We start from the raw sequence: 22,006 nt of genomic DNA, 5'->3' as shown, positions 1-22,006 counted from the left end.
TATTACTGTTTTCGTAGTGACATAGAACTGCCGCTGCTGATTTTAGATTTCAGAACCCAGAGATTTGTGGGTGTTTTGAATTGCCATGTGAGCCACAAGCTGCTTGCTGGTCACAGCATGTTAGGATCAAATGCTCTATCAGAGAATTCTTGTCTAGTATGCCTTCTGTAGACTGCAATGACTGAAAAACTGGCAAATTTTCATGTTGAATGTTGTATACAGAAGACATCTTTCTATTTTTAATTGAAAATTCTGTGCCACGCTGTGTAATAAAAATAAAATATTTTGTTGTTTAACAGTGAAATAATTTTCTGTGCTGCTTTTTGGATATTTTTCAGAGCTAGGTGCTTAAAGATTATAGGCAGCTGTTTGCTTCCTCAAGCTAACTTCCTCAAGCTAACTGTAAAATAATAATTACTCTCTATTAAGTTTATGTAGTATATAACAGTGCTGTGAACATTTTTTAAAAAACTGAAAACAAATATTTTCTTTGCAAGAATGTTTTCCTGCTTGTAAAATTTTCTCTGCAGGTACCGCAAAGGGTTCGAGCTTCAGTCAACTCTGTATTCAGGAATTAATCTAGCAGTTTTGCTGATTGTTGCAGGACAGCAGTTTGAAACCTCCATGGAACTCAGGAAAATAGGTGAACAAAATATTTTGCTGCATAAGTTATATGTGAAGTTATTTGCACATGACTATGCACTACAGTACAACAGCATAGCTACAGAGAAGCAGGTCAGAGTGTGTTATTATTAATGGTAAGATAAGAGCACTGGTGCTACAGAGTTTCAGGAACAGTTTTTTAAAAAAGGTTGTCCATAAGGACAGACTTTTAGCACTTATGATTGTATAGGGTTGCCAACCTCCAGGTGGTGGCTGGAGATCTGGGAATACAACTGGTCTCTAGGCAACAGAGATCAGTTTACCTGGAGGCTATGAGCCTGCTTTCGCGGGGGGGGGTATATAAATTGAATAAAATAAATAAATAAATAAATAAATAAATAAATAAATAAATAAATAAAATGTGGCATTCCATCAAAGTTCCTTTGCTCCCAAAATCCTGCCCTCCTCAAGGCTCCACCCCCCCCCCCCCGCAAAAAAACATCTCCAGGTATTTCCCAACCTGGAAGTGGAAATCTGACTATTGTGGCAGCTGCACAGTAACAACCATGATTTTATCTTAAGTGAATACGTGATCAAGGAAGGAAAAACAATGCAATGTGTACAATTATTCCCTTCTAACCCATCATATTTATTTGTAAATAGGAGGTGGCCAGTGTTACATGCTTCTAAGTTCAGTGACTTCAGTGGATTTAGAAAAATATAAGTCTTCTTAGGTTGCACTGTAGAAGTACTATCCATTTACCATTTGCTTCTACGTCAAACCTTTGAGATTAAATTTCACATGAATAGGAATACCTACCACTTTTTCATTCTCAGAATGGAGATTATTGCATTAATTTGTAACAATCTTTTTAATGTGGATTTTTTAAGGTGTACGATTAAACAGTTTGTTGGGAAGAAAAGGGAGCTTGGAAAAAATGAATAATTACTGGGATGTTGGGCAGTTCTTCAGTGTAAGCATGTTGGCGAATGACATTGGTAAAGCAGTACAAGCTGCAGAGAGGCTGTTCAAACTGAAACCACCTATTTGGTATGTATTGTAGCATAACTGAATTTGTGCCCCTCTGTTTTGCTTCACTGGGATGCAGTAATTCTTGCAAAGCTTAGGATGTGACACCTTTCTTTAACACATGCTGATATAGACGTTATATATGCATTCGCAGGAAATAATATGAAAATGAAATGTACTACAGTACAGGAGAGTTTCAAAGTTTCTGCTCCCATGTGATTTCTGTGGGGCATCAGAATGTGGTTCAATGTGTTGCTGTTCTATACTGTAGTGAACTCCTGTATACTTTCGAAATATTTAAGAGTTTGGTATGTATGTTCAGGGTGGGTTATGTCTAAAGTGTGTAGAAATCTGTCCAATGGTTGCATTAAGTTATCCAGCCTGCCTGTTCTTTAATTTTTTTAATAAGTCATTGAACTGGCATTGGGTTGTCATCTTTAAAGTGATCCTTCATCTTTAAGAATTTTTCAGCTTCTAGCTGTTGCTTTTTTAATGGTACAGTTCTCTGATGGGTAAAAAGATTTTTTACTCATTAGATATTGAGAGAAAGAGCCCTGTGGCGCAGTGTTAAAGTTGCAGTACTTCAGTCCTAAGCTCTGCTCACGACCTGAGTTCAATCCCTGGTGGAAGCTGGGTTTTCAGGTAGCTGGCTCGAGGTTGACTCAGCCTTCCATCCTTCCGAGGTCGGTAAAATGAGTACCCAGCTTGCTGGGAGAAAAGTGTAGATGACTGGGGAAGGCAATGGCAAACCACCCTGTAAAAAGTCTGCCGTGAAAACGTTGTGAAAGCAACATCACCCCAGAGTTTGAAATGACTGGTGCTTGCACTGGGGACCTTTCCTTTTCCAGATATTGAGAAATCTCTTTGTCTCTGGACCTTGTAACCCTATATTGCCTTAAAAGTAATTGCAATATCCATAATCTGTTTTGTCAAGCTATGTGTAGTTCTGAACATAAAAGACAGTTTTGATATAGGCTAAGAAATACTTCCAAGAACCTGTTGTGAATCTGAGCACAGGATTTTCTGTTTAGATCAATGGCTTTTTGCTTTAGTTGTTCGCATATCAACTATAATCTGGTTTTAAACTGTACCTGTAACAAACATGGGAACTGTGATTCAAATAAATGAGTCACCTAGGGAAGGACACACATATGCTTTTATTGTAAACTTGCTAAAAAGGCTGAATTCAGACATTATAAACAATCTGTGTAACGAACCATGGTTTGCTTGTGATGAAGATCTTTAGGTTCATTCAGTTTCCTCCTCCACCCTCATTCCTCATGTGCTACATTGAGACTTCCTTATTTGCAACATAACCGCAGTCTGTGATGATGTCCAAATGTAGCTCTTTAACAATACTGGTTTGATTCTTGATTAATAATTGGGGGTTTGAAACTGTGCTTTAGAATCCAGGTGCTGTAAACTAGGGACAAACTTCACTATGTTGAATTGCTTAATCTGACAATAAATTGCAGTTTGTTACAAAAAGGGAAAAATTTCCATCTTATTCTTCAGAGAGAACAAAGTAAGGAAGTAACATGAGCCTGAGAACTTTCTGAAGTGTTCTTGTTTGTTCATGATGTCTACCCAGAGCCTTTTACAATTTGGCTTTCTAATTATCCCAGTCTGTCCATTTTCAGGCAGATGTTTCTAAGTATTTGAATTTCCCGCCTCTAATTGCTTAACAGAAGTACTACAGAAGAAATTTTCTGCTTATTATATTATGGTTTCCAGGTATTTGAAGTCCTTAGTGCAGAACCTGGTCTTAATTCAGCGTTTCAGGAAACTCTCCATAGAACACTCTCCAAGACAAGAGAGATTGAACTTCTGGTTAGACATAATTTTTGAGGCAACCAAAGAAACAATGAATGGCTTGAGATTTCCGGTACGTTCTGTTATATGCAAAAATGTTTGTTCAGTTTAGTACTGAATGGAAAATAACAGGAAAAAATATCCCCAATGTTATGAGCTGCCATGTGAACTAGCCAATAGAATCAGGTGACAAGTAAAGATGTGCTGATCGTGCATAACATTGCCTAGTAACTGGGCAAAACTGGCTGGCCACATCGAGTTTGCTATGCGTGGAACTGGACAGCAGCAGTGGTGCAAGTTACTGCTTGTCCTTCTGCTTTCAAAGGTGATCTGTAGGATCAGGCTGAGAAATAGCCAAGTGAACTTCGCAGCAGAAACCCTTATTCTGTCGACATTTTTCTAGGTGGCAATAGACACATGTTTGCATTTTATTGAACACATATTATGAGTCTGCAAAATGGTAACCATAGCCAATAGTTTAATGAATATGTATTATGAGTTTACAAAATGGTAACAATAGCCAATAGTTTTGTTCAGCTGATTATGGAACAAATTCTATTTATAGATGTTAGAAAAGTGTTCAATATGACTGAATTTTAAAGAGGTTATATGACAATTCAACTTTAGACCAGTGCTTAATCAGTTCTCTTAAACATCCCTAGTAAGCATAGTGGTCTGAAAGATTAGTTCCTCTGGATTGCTCATCTCACTGCTTGTATATGAACTGTGCATATCAGTGAGCATATCAGTTTGTTTTATCAATCTTGTGATTATGTTAAAGTATTCATTAAAACTTTGAAGAAAAGATAAGAATTATTGTTTTTGTAAACAGAGCAAGTTTAAAATAAGCAGTTTGCTCTAGCTCTGATAACCTGGCGATAGTTGGATTTTAATAAATGTGCACTTTTTCAGGTATTGGTGATAGAACCAACTAAGGTATATCAGCCTGCGTATGTTTCAATTAATAATGAAGCAGATGAGAGAACTGTTTCTCTATGGCATGTGTCTCCTACAGAAATGGTAAGAATATTCCTAGCTCACTAAAAAATACTTAATATTTATATGCCAGCTTCTCTGTTGAGGGCTCTTATAGTACCCTTTGCAAAAATACCTTTTTAGTTTTACAGATGAGCAGCTAAAGAGACAATTTATGTGACTTATCACATTTTGTGAAATATCATGTAACCACCCTTGATGTGTTTGTTGTATGTGTATAATATATATTTTTAAAACTTTCTCTTAGGGAATGGAACTTATTTGATATAAGTCTAGAGAGAGAAGCTTGATATATGTTCTATGTTGATCAGATCTAATACAATATGTGTTTTTCCAGGGATTTTTCTGAATTTAAGTGGCAGACTTTTGTTTGTAGGGACTTTCTGGAATGAGACTAATAAATTGTAATAAACATAAAAATTAAACTGTGGGTGTTGTGGCCAACACTGTTCATGTGTCATTATTATACAAAGCAATACTTGCAGAATTTCTTCTTTAAGACAGAAAAGGTTCAGCAGAATATCTTCAGGAGGGATGGGCATGAACTGATTTACAAAGCCAAATTCATGACTAATCTTGTCCTGTTCATGGTTCAGGAACCAAATTCCATTAGGGGGTCTACTGTCATGGACTTTCATGGCCTTTTAAGACAGTTGGTGGGGTTTGTTGCAGTTCCTGGCCAAAGCAGAAAGCCATAAAAATAGCTGAGCAGCTGGGGCTCCCTGCCACTCAACTGTTTTAGGATTTCTTGTGCAGTCCCTTTAAAGTTTAAACTGCTTCACATAGTTCAGCTGTTTAAAGGGGCTTTCTTTGGCAGCCAATCCCAGGGCTCATTGGCCAAGGAATCGCCTTTAAATGGCTGAATGGAGAGCAAACTGTTGGGGCTCACTGCCCAAGAAGTCCCCTTTAAACAGCTGAGTGAGGAGAAAACTGATGGGACTGCATGGCTCAGCTGTTTAAAGAGACTTTCTTGGGTTCTGCTCCAGTCATTTAAACCATTACTTTCTGCTCTCTGCAGTCTTCCATGGGAAGCAGAAAGCAGTGGTTTAAATGGCTCAGAGTTATTTAAACCACTGCTTTCTACTCCCTGCGGAAAGCAGAGGGGTGCAGAAAGCAAGGATCATGAACCTATACAAACCAGTTTGGTTCATAAACCAACCTTCAGGTTCATATAGGTTTGTGGTTTGGTTCATGCCAAACCCTACTCCCCACATCCTCTCCATTTGTTACTATACCATTTCATGTTATCGCCCTAAATAAACTTTTTCTGGCATTTTTTGTGTTTTATATTAATAAGCTGTGGCTGTGATCTTGCTTTGAAATACTCATTTTTTACCACTTGTAGAAACAGATTCATGAATGGAATTTTACAGCTTCTTCTATTAGAGGAATAAGGTTGGTGTGGATAAAAACAATTTCATATTTTGATGTGTTTTGTTGGACCTTGGCCTTTAATTAATTCAGTTTTCCTATTCCTGTTCTGCCTATGCAGAATGTGTTTTGTGTGCGGTGTTGTGTTGTGTTGTGTGCAAGTTAGGGAGAAGGAGCAGTGTGTGCGGTGTTGTGTTGTGTTGTGTGCAAGTTAGGGAGAAGGAGCAGTGGTCATGTCCTGGCATTTGCATATCCTTGCTGAACGAGTTTTAACTAAGATACGGACTGTTTCTGATACAAACAGGCCACCTTATGATATTAGTTTCGTTAGAAAATTGTTGTTTGAAAGTTATATGTATCAAGTTACATCTATCTTAGCCAGTTTAGTTATTTCTTTCTGCTTATATTAGTGCTTATAAGTCAATCACATGAAATCATCATTCAGTTTTTGAGGTGGTTTCCTGAGTGACCAGCAAAAAAATCTGGACATCAGATGCATGTGGTAACTCTTATGAACAAACATGTCATGAGAAAACAGAAATCTGAATAATTTAACTACATCTAGATTTCTTCTTAAAACAGAACTTGAGATAAGAGTTAGTGCCTGGTTTAGATGGAATGCTGTTTAATATTAACAGCAATTAACATCTATGCCAACATGTACTTAATCATGTTTAAGGTCATGAAAAAGGGAAGAGGGAGGACCAGTAATGGCTCTGTTTCAGTTGCTTAACAACTGAGTTTCCTAGCACTGTATGTCCACCAGCCCGAACAGATTGGTTAAATATCATCTAGTTAATCAGAAATCTAATTGGCTGTCTTGCCTAACACAAATTAGTAACTTTTTCTCCTTATTCCTTCATGTTCAGAGGGAAAAATACTACTAGTTCTGCTAAGCAGAAGTAGCCCTCGAATGGTGAACAAAATATACAAAATAAAAATACAGATCTAGAGAAACAAATGCTTTTTAAAGTAAATAGCCAAAGCTGTGGTCCTTGAGGACTCTGACCAACATTTCTTCTGGTTTCTGCATTGTAATGTCATCTGTATTGTAATATCTTGTAATTCTGTAATTAAAATTGGTAGATACATCACCAAATCTTTTTAAACTCTTCCCTTCTGCTATGTATAATATATAACTCAAATTAAAAAAACACTTACTATAGTTTGCATGTCTCTTCTTAGTCATAAATATATTTTATGATGCTAGTTCTTGGGAGATTAGAGTTTTGCCCAGGTCATTAGAAAAATTAATATTTTCCTAGGCCTCAAAATATATGTATGGATTAATTTAATATTTGAATTTAACTTTGCATACAAGACAGTTAATGAAATATATTTTCATAGGGATGTCAAACATGCAGTCTGGGGACTGAATCAGGCCCCCGAGCAACTGGCTGTCATCTGCTTCCTTCTACATCTCTCTTGCTTCCTTTTACATCTCTCTTGCTTCCTTCTGCATCTCAGCTTCCTTTACCAAGCTTGCTCAATCACACAAGAACTACAGAGCAAAACTTCTATTTTATCCATTGACTGAGGCTCCTCCATTGGGGAGGGAGTGGGGGAGGGATAGCTTGCTTTGCTAATCTCTGTCGCACAGCAGAACTACTGAGCCAAGCATCTCTTCCTTTATAGAGGTACAGTTTTCAGAAAGGAGACTCCGACAGTAAAATAGTTTTTAAAATAAAATGTTTACTTAGAAAATATATATAAAATACAATCACACGCAAACAATCAAACACGTACGAACAAGAACTAGGAAAAATAGTAATGAGAATTAGGGATATTTAGGAATATTGCAGAAGGGGGTGATACTACTTGGTCCATGGATCCTTGAAGCAGAAGGCATGAAGGTGGAGAGTGGTCCAAACAGAATTTGGGGGTGCAAGTCTGTGGTAGGGTAAGAAGACACACTGAACTGGCCATGTGCTGGTCTTATATTACCAAATTTGTCCCCTCAGGTGATGAAGTCATGTGGTATGTGACCAGTAGGTGACCTGTGACACTGCATGACGCCAGTACATGTGACTCCTTATGTCACCAAAAGGGGCGGACAGGGGGAGGCTCCCAGAGGCTTGAGAGGATTAGCAAGTCATCAGGGGGGTTTCTTCAGGTATACTACCTTAAACAAAGAAAAGAATTGTCAATTTAGAGCCACATTGTAACCTACTGTAACACCATAGCTGACACAATGGGGATGGTCTTAATAATGGGATTAAGACCTTAGCAACAGTTGCTTCCTTGGGCTTTTTCTTTGTGTCCAGTGATCTCCTCAACGGCTGACAGGAACAAACCTTTCTTATGTGCAGGTGTCATAGCAAGCTCTTTTGCCCATCTGCTGGCTACTTCATCTGCATCTGCATTGACCCACCCTAAGTATGTGCTGCTGTTGTTGTAACTTCATGGCTGTACCAGAACAAGATGAATTCAGGATCCCTCCATCACGGGTCCGGATGGCATACATCCGAGAGTTCTGAAGGAACTCAAAGTTGAACTTGTGGATCTTCTAACAAAAATCTGTAATCTTTCATTGAAATCTGCCTCCATTCCTGAGGACTGGAAGGTAGCAAATGTCACCCCCATCTTTAAAAAAGGTTCCAGAGGAGATCCGGGAAACTACAGGCCAGTCAGTCTGACTTCAATACCGGGAAAGTTGGTAGAAACCATTATCAAGGACAGAATGAGTAGGCACATTGATGAACACGGGTTATTGAGGAAGACTCAGCATGGGTTCTGCAAGGGAAGATCTTGCCTCACTAACCTGTTGCATTTCTTTGAGGGGGTGAACAAACATGTGGACAAAGGAGACCCGATAGATGTTGTTTACCTTGACTTCCAGAAAGCTTTTGATAAAGTTCCTCATCAAAGGCTCCTTAGAAAGCTTGAGAATCATGGAGTAAAAGGACAGGTCCTCTTGTGGATCAAAAACTGGCTGAGTAATAGGAAGCAGAGAGTGAGTATAAATGGGCAGTCTTCGCAGTGGAGGACGGTAAGCAGTGGGGTGCCGCAGGGCTCGGTACTGGGTCCCATGCTTTTTAACTTGTTCATAAATGATTTAGAGTTCGGAGTGAGCAGTGAAGTGGCCAAGTTTGCGGATGACACTAAATTGTTCAGGGTGGTGAGAACCAAAGAGGATTGTGAGGAACTCCAAAGGGATCTGTTGAGGCTGGGTGAGTGGGCGTCAACGTGGCAGATGCGGTTCAATGTGGCCAAGTGCAAAGTAATGCACATTGGGGCTAAGAATCCCAGCTACAAATACAAGTTGATGGGGTGTGAACTGGCAGAGACTGATCAAGAGAGAGATCTTGGGGTCATGATAGATAACTCACTGAAAGTGTCAAGACAGTGTGCGTTTGCAATAAAAAAGGCCAATGCCATGCTGGGAATTATTAGGAAGTGAATTGAAAACAAATCAGCCAGTATCATAATGCCCCTGTATAAATCGATGGTGCGGTCTCATTTGGAGTACTGTGTGCAGTTCTGGTCGCCGCACCTCAAAAAGGATATTATAGCTTTAGAGAAGGTGCAGAGAAGGGCAACTAGAATGATTAAAGGGCTGGAGCACTTTCCCTATGAAGAAAGGTTGAAACGCTTGGGACTCTTTAGCTTGGAGAAACGTCGACTGCGGGGTGACATGATAGAGGTTTACAAGATAATGCATGGAATGGAGAAAGTAGAGAAAGAAGTACTTTTCTCCCTTTCTCACAATACAAGAACTCGTGGGCATTCGATGAAATTGCTGAGCAGACAGGTTAAGACGGATAAAAGGAAGTACTTCTTCACCCAAAGGGTGATTAACATGTGGAATTCACTGCCACAGGAGGTGGTGGCGGCCACAAGTATAGCCACCTTCAAGAGGGGTTTAGATAAAAATATGGAGCACAGGTCCATCAGTGGCTATTAGCCACAGTGTATGGAGCACAGGTCCACCAGTGGCTATTAGCCACAGTGTATGTGTGTATATAACATTTTTTGCCACTGTGTGACACAGAGTGTTGGACTTGATGGGCCGTTGGCCTGATCCAACATGGCTTCTCTTATGTTCTTATGTTCTTATGGCTTCTGGTTAAGAGCTGCTCTTAGGTGCTGTCTTCCTTAGACAGAATAGGAGTCGAATGCACCATTAAGACCAACTTAGTTTTGTTCAGAACGTTCTGAATAAAACTAAGTTGGTCTTAAAGGTGCAATCAACTCCTATTTTGTTCTACTACTTCAGACCAATATGGCTGCCTACTTGGATCTTCTTTAGACAGAAGTACAGTTGTGTTCTGCATGGCTTAGCAGCTTCTTGGGGGAGCCTGATCTGGAATCCTTCTATGCAGGAGGAATGCACAGTTGCAGCAATGGCAGGAACAGGCAGGGAGGCCTTTTTAGCTTGGCTGGAGTGCTTGCTACTTGGCCCCATAGAATGAAATGTTCATATTGAAGCTGGCACAAATGCCAAATGCTTAAGATCAAACAGGATGCACTGCCTGTAGACAGTAGGCAAGTTGGTATTTGTTATTAATGTCCATATTGGGCTAGTTCTTATACTCAGTGTCTTCTGCTTATCACTGAATGTTCATAGACACAGTTTGCCTGTGTTCACACAATATAAATCCATACTGAGAGTTCATAACAATAAGACTCCTGTATCTCTGACCCTAGGCCAGAGTAAACTCAGTCCATAAATGGTGACAAAAGAGGGTCTAAGGAGTCTGGGACCAGGGTCAGGGTGAACACAGTCCATTTAAAGATGGAGGAGGGGCTCATGCTTACACCATGGGAGAAATACAATGAAAGCACCTCTGAGACCAGTGAGTGCTAATGTTTTAAGGATGTATTTTTTTAATATTTGTGTTTTTCTGTGTCCTTTATAAAGTTTATATCTCTGCTACCTAATCATAATTAGGTAGACACATGGCCCGGCCCAACCCAACATGGCTCAGCCTGACAAGATCTTTTTAATGTCATATTTGGCCCTCATAACAAATGAGTTCAACACCCTTGTGGGTACAGCATATTAAAAAATATTCTTCATGAAACACATACCATAGAATATGTTAATAATTATAAAGCACTGAATCATGGAATGTGTTTGTATTTCTTGACTTTTTCTATTTTTTCTGACATCTTCATGTTTCTGTAATTCTGTTTGTTATAATATATAATATGCCTTGTATTGTCTTTCATAACATCTTTGTTGAAAGATGTGGGATGTAGAAAGGTAATTAATCTTCCCTTCCCCGTACACTACTATACAAAATGTTATATTTAGATCGGCAAATTGAAAGTATAGGTGGATGGATATTGATCTAGCTGCTTTTACATAGCTTCAAAAATTGTCATTGCTGGTGCAGTATGGATTTATATGTCTTTTGCATATAGTAGTAGTCAAACATTGTCAGCAAAGTTCAGCATCCATTATCATATTTGAAGGTCTTTTGTGCATGAGACAGGGAAATAGAAATGCCTGAGGAGATAGGAAAACTGTGCTGTTTTCCTTCTTCTGTACTTACCCATCTTGTACCTAGTATAATTTTGTTTTGAACGGACTTTTTGCAGCATATCTAAATTTGATGAACGATGTTGTTTTCTGTATGTCCATGACAACTCTGATGACTTTCAAATCTACTTTTCTACAGAGAACCAATGTAATAGGTGAGAAGTTTGGTTGTTTGTTTTTCTGTCAGAATAATGGAGACAAAAACTGGTGATACATCTGATACACAGATATGTTTTCATATACAAAGCAAAATTTCTTTATTGAGTTGTTTTCTTGATTCTTCATGGTCAACACTCTACTACAGTTATTTTCCAGGGATTAAAATGAACACTAACTCTGATGTGGTTAACACAAATAGCAATAACAACACAAGCTTTGGTTTAAATCTTCTTTGATGACTCAAAGTTGTAAAATGTTCCTTAAAATAAAGATGTGTGAGGCAAGCTTTCCTACAGTCATTTTTAGCATTCACTCTTTCCACGCTTCACTGTGCTCAAAAGGTATGTGTCAAACTATTTATTAAAATATTATTTTTTCATTTATTAAACTGTCCAAAGCTTTCATAATCTTTAAACCATTTGTGCTGAATAACAGCACAAAATATGACAGAATAGCTTTGAAATATTGTAGCAGCACATATAGCTTCAATAAAAAATAACTAATTATATTCTTCTTTCACTTTGAAGTTTCATTAAAAGTAGCATTTATGCCTCTCTGTGGAGCATATTGTTCTGTCCCAGTAATATATCCCAGTAATCCAGTTTCACATCTATATTTGACTTGACAAGAGGAATGTATGGTACCTTTGAGCCTCTAGCCAGTTCTGAAGCGATTCTGAATTTGTTAAAGCCAAATCAGTGTTTTAAAAGTTTTCTAAAAGCTTTGTAATTATTTAGGAAGCATTTTTTTAAAAAATCAGATTAGCATTTACAAACAAATTGGAATCAAGTAAGGTGTGAAATGAATATCAAATTCAATATCACAATATGAACATGTTTGTACTCTTTCCCTGTTATATTGTTGCTTTATTAAGACCCATTTAAAGTAATTAAAACAAGAACCAATTTCTCACTGCCATTGCTTTGCCCCAGGCTTCTGTTTTCCCCCAACATAAGCAATTGATTTCCCACCAGTTGCTCCATGGGTGCAATTCAATGTGGGGTTCTCTCCAGTTCCCCTCATGGTATCTTAACCTTAAAAGACAGCATTACAAAGGTGTGAGGGGAACTGGGGGGAGCCTCACATCAAAATGTGCCCACAGAACAACTGGTGGGAAATTGATCACCATGGAAAATATAAGCCTGGGGGTGGAGCAATGCTAGTAAGAAATTGCTCGTCAAAAGAACTGCAGGACGAGCTTTCTGGAGTACAGACTGTTTTGAGTAGTTCGTAAGGTATGCCATTGTCCATTTTATAAGCGAAATGTAACATTGAGGACACCAGTGATAGTTTAATTATTTGCAGTAAAATGTTGGTCCATTTTAATCCTGGAAAATTTAAGTGGAATCTAAATTCTTTTCTAGAGTGAGCATAAGTATTTCTAATGTATAATTAGTGATTCTTCACATAACCTGCTGATTTTCCAGGTATAGTAAAATATGTTCAGAAATGGTCTGCTGGTTAGTGAAAGTCAAGTGTGCATTTTTAGAAGCAAAGTAACACTTGAAACTTGATATATCTGGTATGTGTAAATTTTAAGATAACATGTTAAGTTTTAAAAAGGGCTATCTGTGTCAGAATACAAGATTTTTGTGGCAGTTTGAAAAACTTCTGTTGGACTGACCCCTACCCAATCAGGTCTATTTAAGAACAAAGCATGCCAAATCATTGTACCAATGTCAGCTAATTATCATATATTTACATTAGAAAATCATCTGCCAAATATATGACTTTTAAAGAATTAAGGGGAAAGTAGCAAGGAAATATGTTGGCAAATGTATAGATTGGATCCAAGCACCCTTTTAGGCCAGTCTCCATACTATAGTCTATATCCTTTTTCCACCAGTGACAAAGCTGGTTCAATCCCACTGATCATTTTTCTATTAGAAAGAATTAGGGTCTGATATAGAAAGATTGGCCAGTCTTGGAAAAACTAGTATTGATTTATTTTTGACTATGAGATATATATTTTGCTTTCAGGTTCTGTGGTTTAGTTAAAGAAATTTTGACTGATGCTGTGGGAAGCACTTTGGAACTGGAAGGGGAGATTGATGGTGACACATTGGAAGTAAGTAAATCTGATCCAGGAACAAAATGGTTTATTATTAAAATTCTAGTTCTTAAATAATGAAAATACTAATATCTAAGAAATTAAATCATATTAAAAATATAGAAATAGTGTTACTGAGATAAACGTGAATACAGTAGGCCTGAACTATGCTATATGTGCTGTTGTAATAATCAAAACAGTAGCTTGGGTAAATCTAAACGAAAGGGACATCAAAGTGTTCTAAATGAAATTCATGAAGAAAAATGGTAAAGTGTCAGCTCTTACAACCCAAAATAAAGGGATGGTATCTTTCTGAGTCCTGATGGGGTTAATGGGTAGTCAGGTCTCATGAAAGACTGGAATACCCATTGTAGAGCCATTGTTAAAGTGGCAGAGACTGATTTCGCACTAACCTTGCTCCGTGGCAGGCCTCCCTTTTTCTCTAGAGCAACCTAGTGATTTTGCACAATCTGCTCCACGCCGCCATTTTTTGTTGCGGCATCCCCTGATTTGATACACGGCAACGTAAACCTGTTTTTTTCAGGTTTACGTTGCCACGCATCAAATTGGAAGTTGTCATGATGAAAACTGGCAGCGCAGAGCAGCTTGTGTGAAATTTCTAAGCTTGCTCCAGAGAAAAAGGGAAGCCTGCCAGAGAGCAAGGTTAGTGTGAAATCAGTCAGAGTCTAATACTCCCAAAATGGAGCAATCAATCAAAGAGGCACAATACACTGAAAATGGTCCCTTCATCTAAGCAGTACTACTATTTCATGTGTTTAAAAAAGTGTCTTTCTGGCACCAAGCAATCCTGTTCAAACATAATATCAAATCCTGCACAACTTTTTAACATCATGTATTTTATTATATTTGTATCCCATTTTCTCAGGCAAAACTGGGTGTCCAGAAAGACACAAATACATGTTAATGACGTAAATACAAATGCTCCACGATATTCTTAGCCAAACTGGATCAAACATGTTTGATATAAAATATATTCTAAGGTGATAGTTGAGCAGACACTTAAGTCATAAGTTACAGCCCAGCTGCACCTGACATCACTCCCTTGTATGAATCCTCTTAAACTACTCATTTGTAAGCAGTATCTTTTTCACAGAGTTCTGTGCTGATGATTTGGAGTGAGTCCTACACTTAGGGCGCTGAGGTGGAATGTTGTTGATAAATCAGTGGAGTTTTGAGGCTTGTCACAAGTGGTGGTGGTGTCCAATATTCTATTTACCTGGCTCTGTGTATGAACATTGTATGTTCATTTGCAATTTAAGGTGAGCATTATGAACCAGGGTGGTCTTGTGTAGATTAGAGTGTAATCCTATCCCTTGTAATCCCTTCCACCACAATGAGCTTGCTTCTCACCTACCCCCTTGGCAGAAGAAATGTCTCCCTAGAAGCCTCTGAGAAATATCCATTGGTACCTACTGGATCACTGCAATGGCGTGAGGTACCAGGGAACATGTCACCTTCCCAGGACATCAGAGCCAGTTTGGTGTAGTGGTTAAGTGTGCGGACTCTTATCTGGGAGAACCGGGTTTGATTCCCCACTCCTCCACTTGCACCTGCTAGCATGGCCTTGGGTCAGCCATAGCTCTGGCAGAGGTTGTCCTTGAAAAGGCAGCTGCTGTGAGAGCCCTCTCCAGCCCCACCCACCTCACAGGGTGTCTGTTGTGGGGGAGGAAGGTAAAGGAGATTGTGAGCCGCTCTGAGACTCTTCGGAGTGGAGGGCGGGATATAAATCCAATATCTTCTTCATCTTCTTAGCATCTGGCGGAAAGCATATTTGCCTGATCTCCTAGAATCTGTATAGGACATGTGTCCTGAACTCCTGGTAAAGGGGAATATAAAAATATAATGAATAAATAAAGATGGCTGCGCTTGTAATAAAACTTAATTTTATTAGGGGTTTAAGTAGCATTTCAGGGTAGTAGCAACATTTAAAAAATGTATGATTAGTGAAGATTGAGAAGACAGTACAGGGTTGGTGAGCTTATCTGTACCAAGATTTGGTTGTGATATATTCAATCTAAATATAAATGTTATTGAAGAGCTTTTATTAAATTCCAAAATAGAATGTGCAAGTTTTAAATAAGATCATTTACAATAACAGTGATCATTCAAAATTGGTGTTTATATAAGCAGCAAACTATAATGGGCCTAAACTGTTTCAGCAGGGTAAACTAAGTTCATGGGCAGATCAGGTGGAGATAAAAGTTTTACCTCAAATACTTTGTATGGTGACAGTAAGATTGGACTCCAGACCATTACAGACAGACAGGCAGGCAGACAAATAGATCCTAAGCAGAGTTGAAGTCAATGAACTTAGACTGGAATAACTCTGCATAGGATTGCACAGTTGCTGCTTTGAGATATATATAGTTAATAACTGTATATCTAATTATCCTAAATATGTTTGTTAATGTTTACTTTGAGAAGTTTCCCTTTGTGACTGTCCTGATAAATAAGCTAAAATAGTATATACAATGAAAGAATGAAACAAGAACCAGTGATCCCTTAAGAATATACAGTGGAATAAACTAGGCAGCTCTCCAGTGATTTTCCGAGGCCAGTAAACCTTTAAGGTGTTACAGCTGCCTAACAAAGAAACAAATGCATCATAGATTTTACACATAGTCCCACTTACTATGACATTGGCCAAAACATATTTCCTATTTCTTGAGACCAATCTCCTAAAGCATTCCCTTAGTGTAGACTTTCTGTCAGTACGCTCTTGAAATTATTCTTCTTTTCGCTTTGAATAGCAGAAATCCCTTCCATTACTGGAGATTTTCTGTGGGATCCAAGCCATTTTTTCTTCATAACTTCTGTGTCTGCCCACTAAAGGATCCAAACACTTAATGGATTAGGATCTAGTTCACAAAATCTTGTGCTAGAATAGAAAACTTATTTATTTACTTAGAAAATGTATATGGAACATCTCCAAAGACTTGCTTGTGACCAGTCATGAAGTAAAAATAAAATAAAACCATATATTCTGATTCTCTTTAGATTATATAAAATAAAAACATAAAGTCATCAGTGTAAGAATTATTAATATTAAAACAAACCATAAAAACAACCTAAGGATCCCCCCAAGTACAGTACTATACAACAAAGCACAATACAATACAAAGTACAATACAACATTCAGGTTAGGAACAGTTTTTGAGGTGCCACAAGGCCCCTGTTTATTTTTGCTGAAACAGAATAACAGAACTACCTCTCTGAAATAAAAAAAATAAGGTGGAGTAATGAAATTTATTCCATAATACGTGGAGTCATGAAATTTTTATCAATCATGGATTTTATTATAATTTGATAATAGACGTTAATTGCTTCAAGAACTGCATTTGTGAGGCAGGATGTAACTTTTAAATCAGCGCCATGGAATGATCTACCATCATGTATTAGAAATTTTTAAATAAAATCTAGAGCCTTCATGCCTTGTATCTCCTGGCATGTAAAGCTGCATGTCCATTAGAATTTATGTTATTTAGTCAATGAGAATTTTTTGCCCGAGTGGTGAAGAAATCTGGATCATTGTTCTTTATTCTTGCAATGAACATCACATATCACACATACCTGTAACTGACAGCTGCCTTTATAGTGTTTTAAAAGTTTTAAATTGTCTACAGCCATCCAGGTCAATATATGCAAAGTTGGTGCTTCATAACATAGTTATCAGAAAGCATTTAAAATTTTTCTTGTTCTTTTATTTCTAGCAGATCTGTTGATTGTAAAGGCAATACATTTTGTCAAAATCGGCTTAACTCACACCCTGTCTGTGTCTTTATGCTGCTGTGTTCTGCTTTCAGTACGAGTATGACTATGATGAGAATGGAGACCGAGTAGTGTTAGGCAAAGGGACCTATGGGATAGTTTATGCCGGGAGGGATCTTAGCAATCAGGTCCGAATAGCCATCAAAGAAATACCAGAGAGGGACAGCAGGTGAGCCTTAATATTTCTTGCAGTACTTTCTTGTTTACACAGCTTTTTTTGTCTTGAACATGGGTTAGTCTTTTAATCAGAACATATATTTAGTGTGTGAGCTCATTCTCATTGTCGCACAAAGCTGTGGCATACGTTACACTCAGTTTAAATAGTATTCAGCATTAGAAATGTTGAGTCATATTCCTTTCGTGTTACAGTGAGGGACCAAGCAAGTGGTACACTATTATCTCTTCACTTTTCTTACTCATATATGGTAATATGTGTCATCCTTATTCAGTGTGCTTTAAGGGTTTTGAGAGGTGTTTTATATCTAATATGCTTGATTTTTGTAGTGTTTCCCCTCCACCCCATTTGTTGAAAATACTCAAAGTAAGTTATCGGGGGGAAACTGGGAAGTGCACCTGGGGTTCCATATAAAGGACACATTGTAAGCCGCTCTGAGACTCCGAGTGAAGGGCAGAGTATAAATCCACTTTCTTCTTCCTCCTCCTCTTCCTGTGAAGATTCCTTGAGGAGGGATATTTGAGAAGTTTATGCCAGAGGAAACAACTATCACATTGATTTCCTTATATAACTAATTTTAATTCCAATATTAACAAATTCAATTTATATGCTTCAGACTATTCCACTATGTTAATTCTGTGCTGGTTTTAGACATTCCAAAGGATAATGCACGCGTAGGGCTTGATCTGGAGAAAAATTTCTACTTGCTTAGTACTGCTGTGGAAGTGAAAACACAAGAAAAAGACCATCATAGCAGCTTGCACTAAGTCAAACTTAACATGTTTGCATTTGCACAACATATTGTGCAACTAATTTCTGGACACCATAATACGCAGGAAAGAAAATGCTAGGTGTTGCAAAGATCTTGTGCAGCACTAAGTTGGTTTATGTTTCCACTTCTGCATCACTGAACATATGAACATATGAAGCTGCCTTATACTGAATCAGACCTTTGGTCCATCCAAGTCAGTATTGTCTTCTCAGACTGGCAGCGGCTCTCCAGGGTCTCAAGCTGAGGTTTTTCACACCTATTTGCCTGGACCCTTTTTTGGAGATGCCAGGGATTGAACCTGGGACCTTCTGCTTCCCAAGCAGATGCTCTACCACTGAGCCACTGTCCACTGTCCCTGGAATCAAGCTATAATTAATCAGGCTGGTGATTCACAATTCAATCCAAAGCAGAGTCACACCTTTCTAAATACATTGAAATCAGTGTGCTTAGAATAGTATAATTCTGTTTAGGATTGTATTCTTAGAAATGTTAGATTTATATGTTTACCTTTTATTTTACTATTTAGACAACTTTCAACTTTGTATCTTCATAATTAGATATTCTCAGCCACTACATGAAGAAATAGCCCTCCACAAATATTTAAAGCACCGTAATATAGTCCAGTATCTTGGTTCTGTTTCTGAAGATGGATATATTAAAATCTTCATGGAACAAGTGCCAGGAGGTTTGTATCGTATTAATTTCCCTCCACAAATTTTTAAAAGCCTGCTTTTTTAAATTAAGTACTAATTTTGCTGCACATGAATAATACATTTGAAGTGTACATTTTCATATTACATGGATAAAATTTGTACAGTATTAATGGCGTCTCACACACACATGCACACACCAGGATACAGTGCTTCATCTCAAGCATCTGCCATGGGTAATTCCAGATTGGTGGTAGACAAGCAAATCATAAATTGCTACAGTACTTCATATGGATGGTATAACAAGCTGTGGTTATTTTGTGTTGAAAAGACTTTGTTTTGGTGTGTAGGAGGAGGAGGAGTTCATGAGACCCAAGACATTCTGGCTCATTCTGATCACAGGCAAACCAACTTTTCTTTGTGATGTATGGATGTGGCTGATGAGTTTTGGCCAGAATGTTGAGGCATTAAAAAGTGTAGCTATGCAGCACTGCGAGGACTCAATTAAGACAGCTCAGGACACCCTTGAAAGTGTAATTTTGTGTCCTTTTTCCCCCTGTCTAAACCCAGGAAGTCTCTCTGTACTTCTAAGATCAAAGTGGGGACCAATGAAAGAACCTACAATTAAATTTTATACCAAGCAGATCCTAGAAGGTCTGAAGTATCTCCATGAAAACCAGATTGTACACAGAGACATAAAAGTGAGTATGTAGATAATTCCTTCTTTACTATATATTTGCTAGAGATGCAAGATCTTTTCTCTAACGTAATCTGCTTTTTTAGGTAAATATAATAAATTTCCTTCTAAGAACTAGTAAAATACAATTACTGTATTGTAGACCTTCAGTATGCTATAAAATGTGCCCAACTAAGCCGCCATTTATAATTTGATGAAACCTTGCTTATTTTATTGCACTGTTTTATACTGTTCTGATTTAATTGTAAGTTTTAATTGTCATTTTATTATGTTGTTATCCACCCTGCGCCCATTTTCAGGAAAGGGTGGCATATAAATTGACTAAAATAAATAAATATAAAATAAGAAATATAAAAGGCATGGAATTCAAGGGAAATCTTGGCACAGTTTATAACATTTGTATACTCTCTTATTTTGTTTCTTAGGGAGATAATGTTTTAGTAAATACATACAGTGGAGTGGTAAAAATTTCTGATTTTGGGACTTCCAAACGTCTGGCAGGAGTCAATCCATGTACAGAGACATTCACAGGTATGGAAAAAACCCAGAACTTTTTGATTGTGGTTTGTCTGTGTGTTTCTTGATGTCATGAATAACTGTGAGGGTTAACTGTCTAAAAAATGGCAACATGAAGCCAAAACTCTACGTTTATAACTCTTGTGTTTTAGAAGCCTAGCTGCCACTTTCCTGAGACAGTATCATGGTTAGTTTGTGGAGAAATTTGTTGGGTAGGAAGTGATAGACTGGAGGATAGTGCTTACCTCTTCACTCACCTTTGACTTTGCTCATGAAGCTCACACATCCTTGCTATATTTCCAGAACTTTATTGATAATGTAAACACTGCTGGGGTTTTTTCCATCTTGGGGTTCCAGATCAGACAAAGATGCATGTGTTGTGGAAGCAATGCAGTGGCAGAAGAGTTAAACAGTCCAGCCCGCTTGTCTGTTGCTTCTCTAAAACAGTGTTTTGCACTGAATGTCACATGTATAACTATCTACCCACTGGACAGAAGTCTTGGGTGTGTGCTCGATGCAAGGAGCTCCTGGTCATCAGGAAATGAGTTCGAACCCTTGAGGCCAAGGTGGCTGACCTGAAGAAGCAGAGACAGTCAGTTAGGCACTCGGAGAAGACTCTCGGGGACTTGTTAGATGAGCCCCACTCTGAACATGGCAACCCAGGGAGCATGAGGGTCGAGAGGGAACAGGGCACCGTGCTGAGGATAAGGGGAATGCACCCTCAGAAGGGACTTGTTCTTCAGTTGGTGAGCAGGTATCCTTTCGCGCCAAGGAACCATCCCTGGGCAGGGAGCGGGGCATCTTGGTAGCTGGGGATTTGATCCTTAGGCAAGTAGACAGCTGGGTGGCAAAACTGCGTACTGACCATGTGGTGACTTGCCTGCCTGGTGTGAAGGTAGCGGACATTACGCATGTTGTAGATAGGCTGATAGACAGTATTGGGGAGGAGCCAGTGGTTGTGGTGCATGTTGGCACCAATGATGTGGGAAAATGCAGTCGTGAGGTCCTGGAGGAAAAAATTCAGGCTGCTAGGCAGCATACTCAAGTCCAGAACCTCCAAGGTAGCCTTCTCAGAAGTGCTACCTGTTCCATGTGCAGGGCTGAAGAGACAGGCACATTCTTGTCTTGTGCTTGGGGGGGGCGGTGCACAGTGGAAGGGCTTCTAGCCCCACTTGTGGACCTCTTAATGGTTTTTTTGGCCACTGTGTGACAGAGTGTTGGACTCGGTGGGCCGTTGGTCTAATCCAACATGGCTTCTCTTATGTTCTTATATCCCTCTCATCCCACCATCCCTTGTAGTGACTGGATTCTTAGACCAAGTGACTGCTGACATACACATAGTTTGGGCCTTGGAGTTTGTCCTTGTCATTTCTAGTGAGAAGAGAACAAAGTGTTGCTCATCAAAAGGAAATAGTGGTTGGGAAATGTTTACTATATTAATCCTTTTGTTAGAAATTTTTATGACTTATGGTTTGTAAAAATGGTATTTCAGTCCTGCCATTTAAACCTTGTAATGACTTGAATGTGAGAGGTCTTATAATAGATCAATAAATTCTACTGCAACTAGTGAGTTATTTCCCATGGGAATAAATAAGAGGGATGTACATGTGTGTCATTGATCTATGGAAATCTGCTTTGACTTTTTGTAGAAAGGTTCAATAGGACATCCATATTAGAATCCACCCATTTGTTATGCAGTGTCCTGCAGAAACTCCTGTAATTCAGAGTATCTGTCTGAGTTTTGTACCTTACTGTTTGCATACTTTTAATTTTCTTTGTGTTTAAGTTTTGTGGGGAAACTTGCCTCAGAGAGGTACCCAAGTTCATATAATTGGTCTGAAGAGGTCTTTTTCCTGTTCCACTTTCATTATTCGACCTTGCCTTCTAGTGCAGTAACTACG

General features: G+C 38.5%; 1 protein-coding gene across 3 annotated transcripts in view; it reads left to right on the top strand.

Moving 5' to 3' along the window:
* Positions 1 to 22,006, top strand: part of MAP3K15 (mitogen-activated protein kinase kinase kinase 15) — a 102,086-nt gene that overhangs the window by 57,909 nt on the left and 22,171 nt on the right. For all 3 annotated transcript variants that reach the window (XM_060234040.1, XM_060234041.1, XM_060234042.1), the window contains exons 8-18: positions 531 to 643; positions 1,495 to 1,654; positions 3,368 to 3,518; positions 4,358 to 4,465; positions 5,787 to 5,836; positions 11,357 to 11,452; positions 13,437 to 13,524; positions 17,331 to 17,464; positions 18,800 to 18,927; positions 19,463 to 19,593; positions 20,015 to 20,120. In XM_060234040.1, coding sequence (XP_060090023.1) covers positions 531 to 643; positions 1,495 to 1,654; positions 3,368 to 3,518; positions 4,358 to 4,465; positions 5,787 to 5,836; positions 11,357 to 11,452; positions 13,437 to 13,524; positions 17,331 to 17,464; positions 18,800 to 18,927; positions 19,463 to 19,593; positions 20,015 to 20,120 — 1,265 coding nt within the window. The remainder of the gene's footprint in view (positions 1 to 530; positions 644 to 1,494; positions 1,655 to 3,367; positions 3,519 to 4,357; positions 4,466 to 5,786; positions 5,837 to 11,356; positions 11,453 to 13,436; positions 13,525 to 17,330; positions 17,465 to 18,799; positions 18,928 to 19,462; positions 19,594 to 20,014; positions 20,121 to 22,006) is intronic.

Source organism: Heteronotia binoei, chromosome 3, assembly GCF_032191835.1.
Source record: "Heteronotia binoei isolate CCM8104 ecotype False Entrance Well chromosome 3, APGP_CSIRO_Hbin_v1, whole genome shotgun sequence".
Lineage (NCBI taxonomy): Eukaryota > Metazoa > Chordata > Lepidosauria > Squamata > Gekkonidae > Heteronotia > Heteronotia binoei.
Note: the sequence above shows the minus strand (reverse complement) of the source record. Positions and strands in the feature narration are given on the sequence as shown.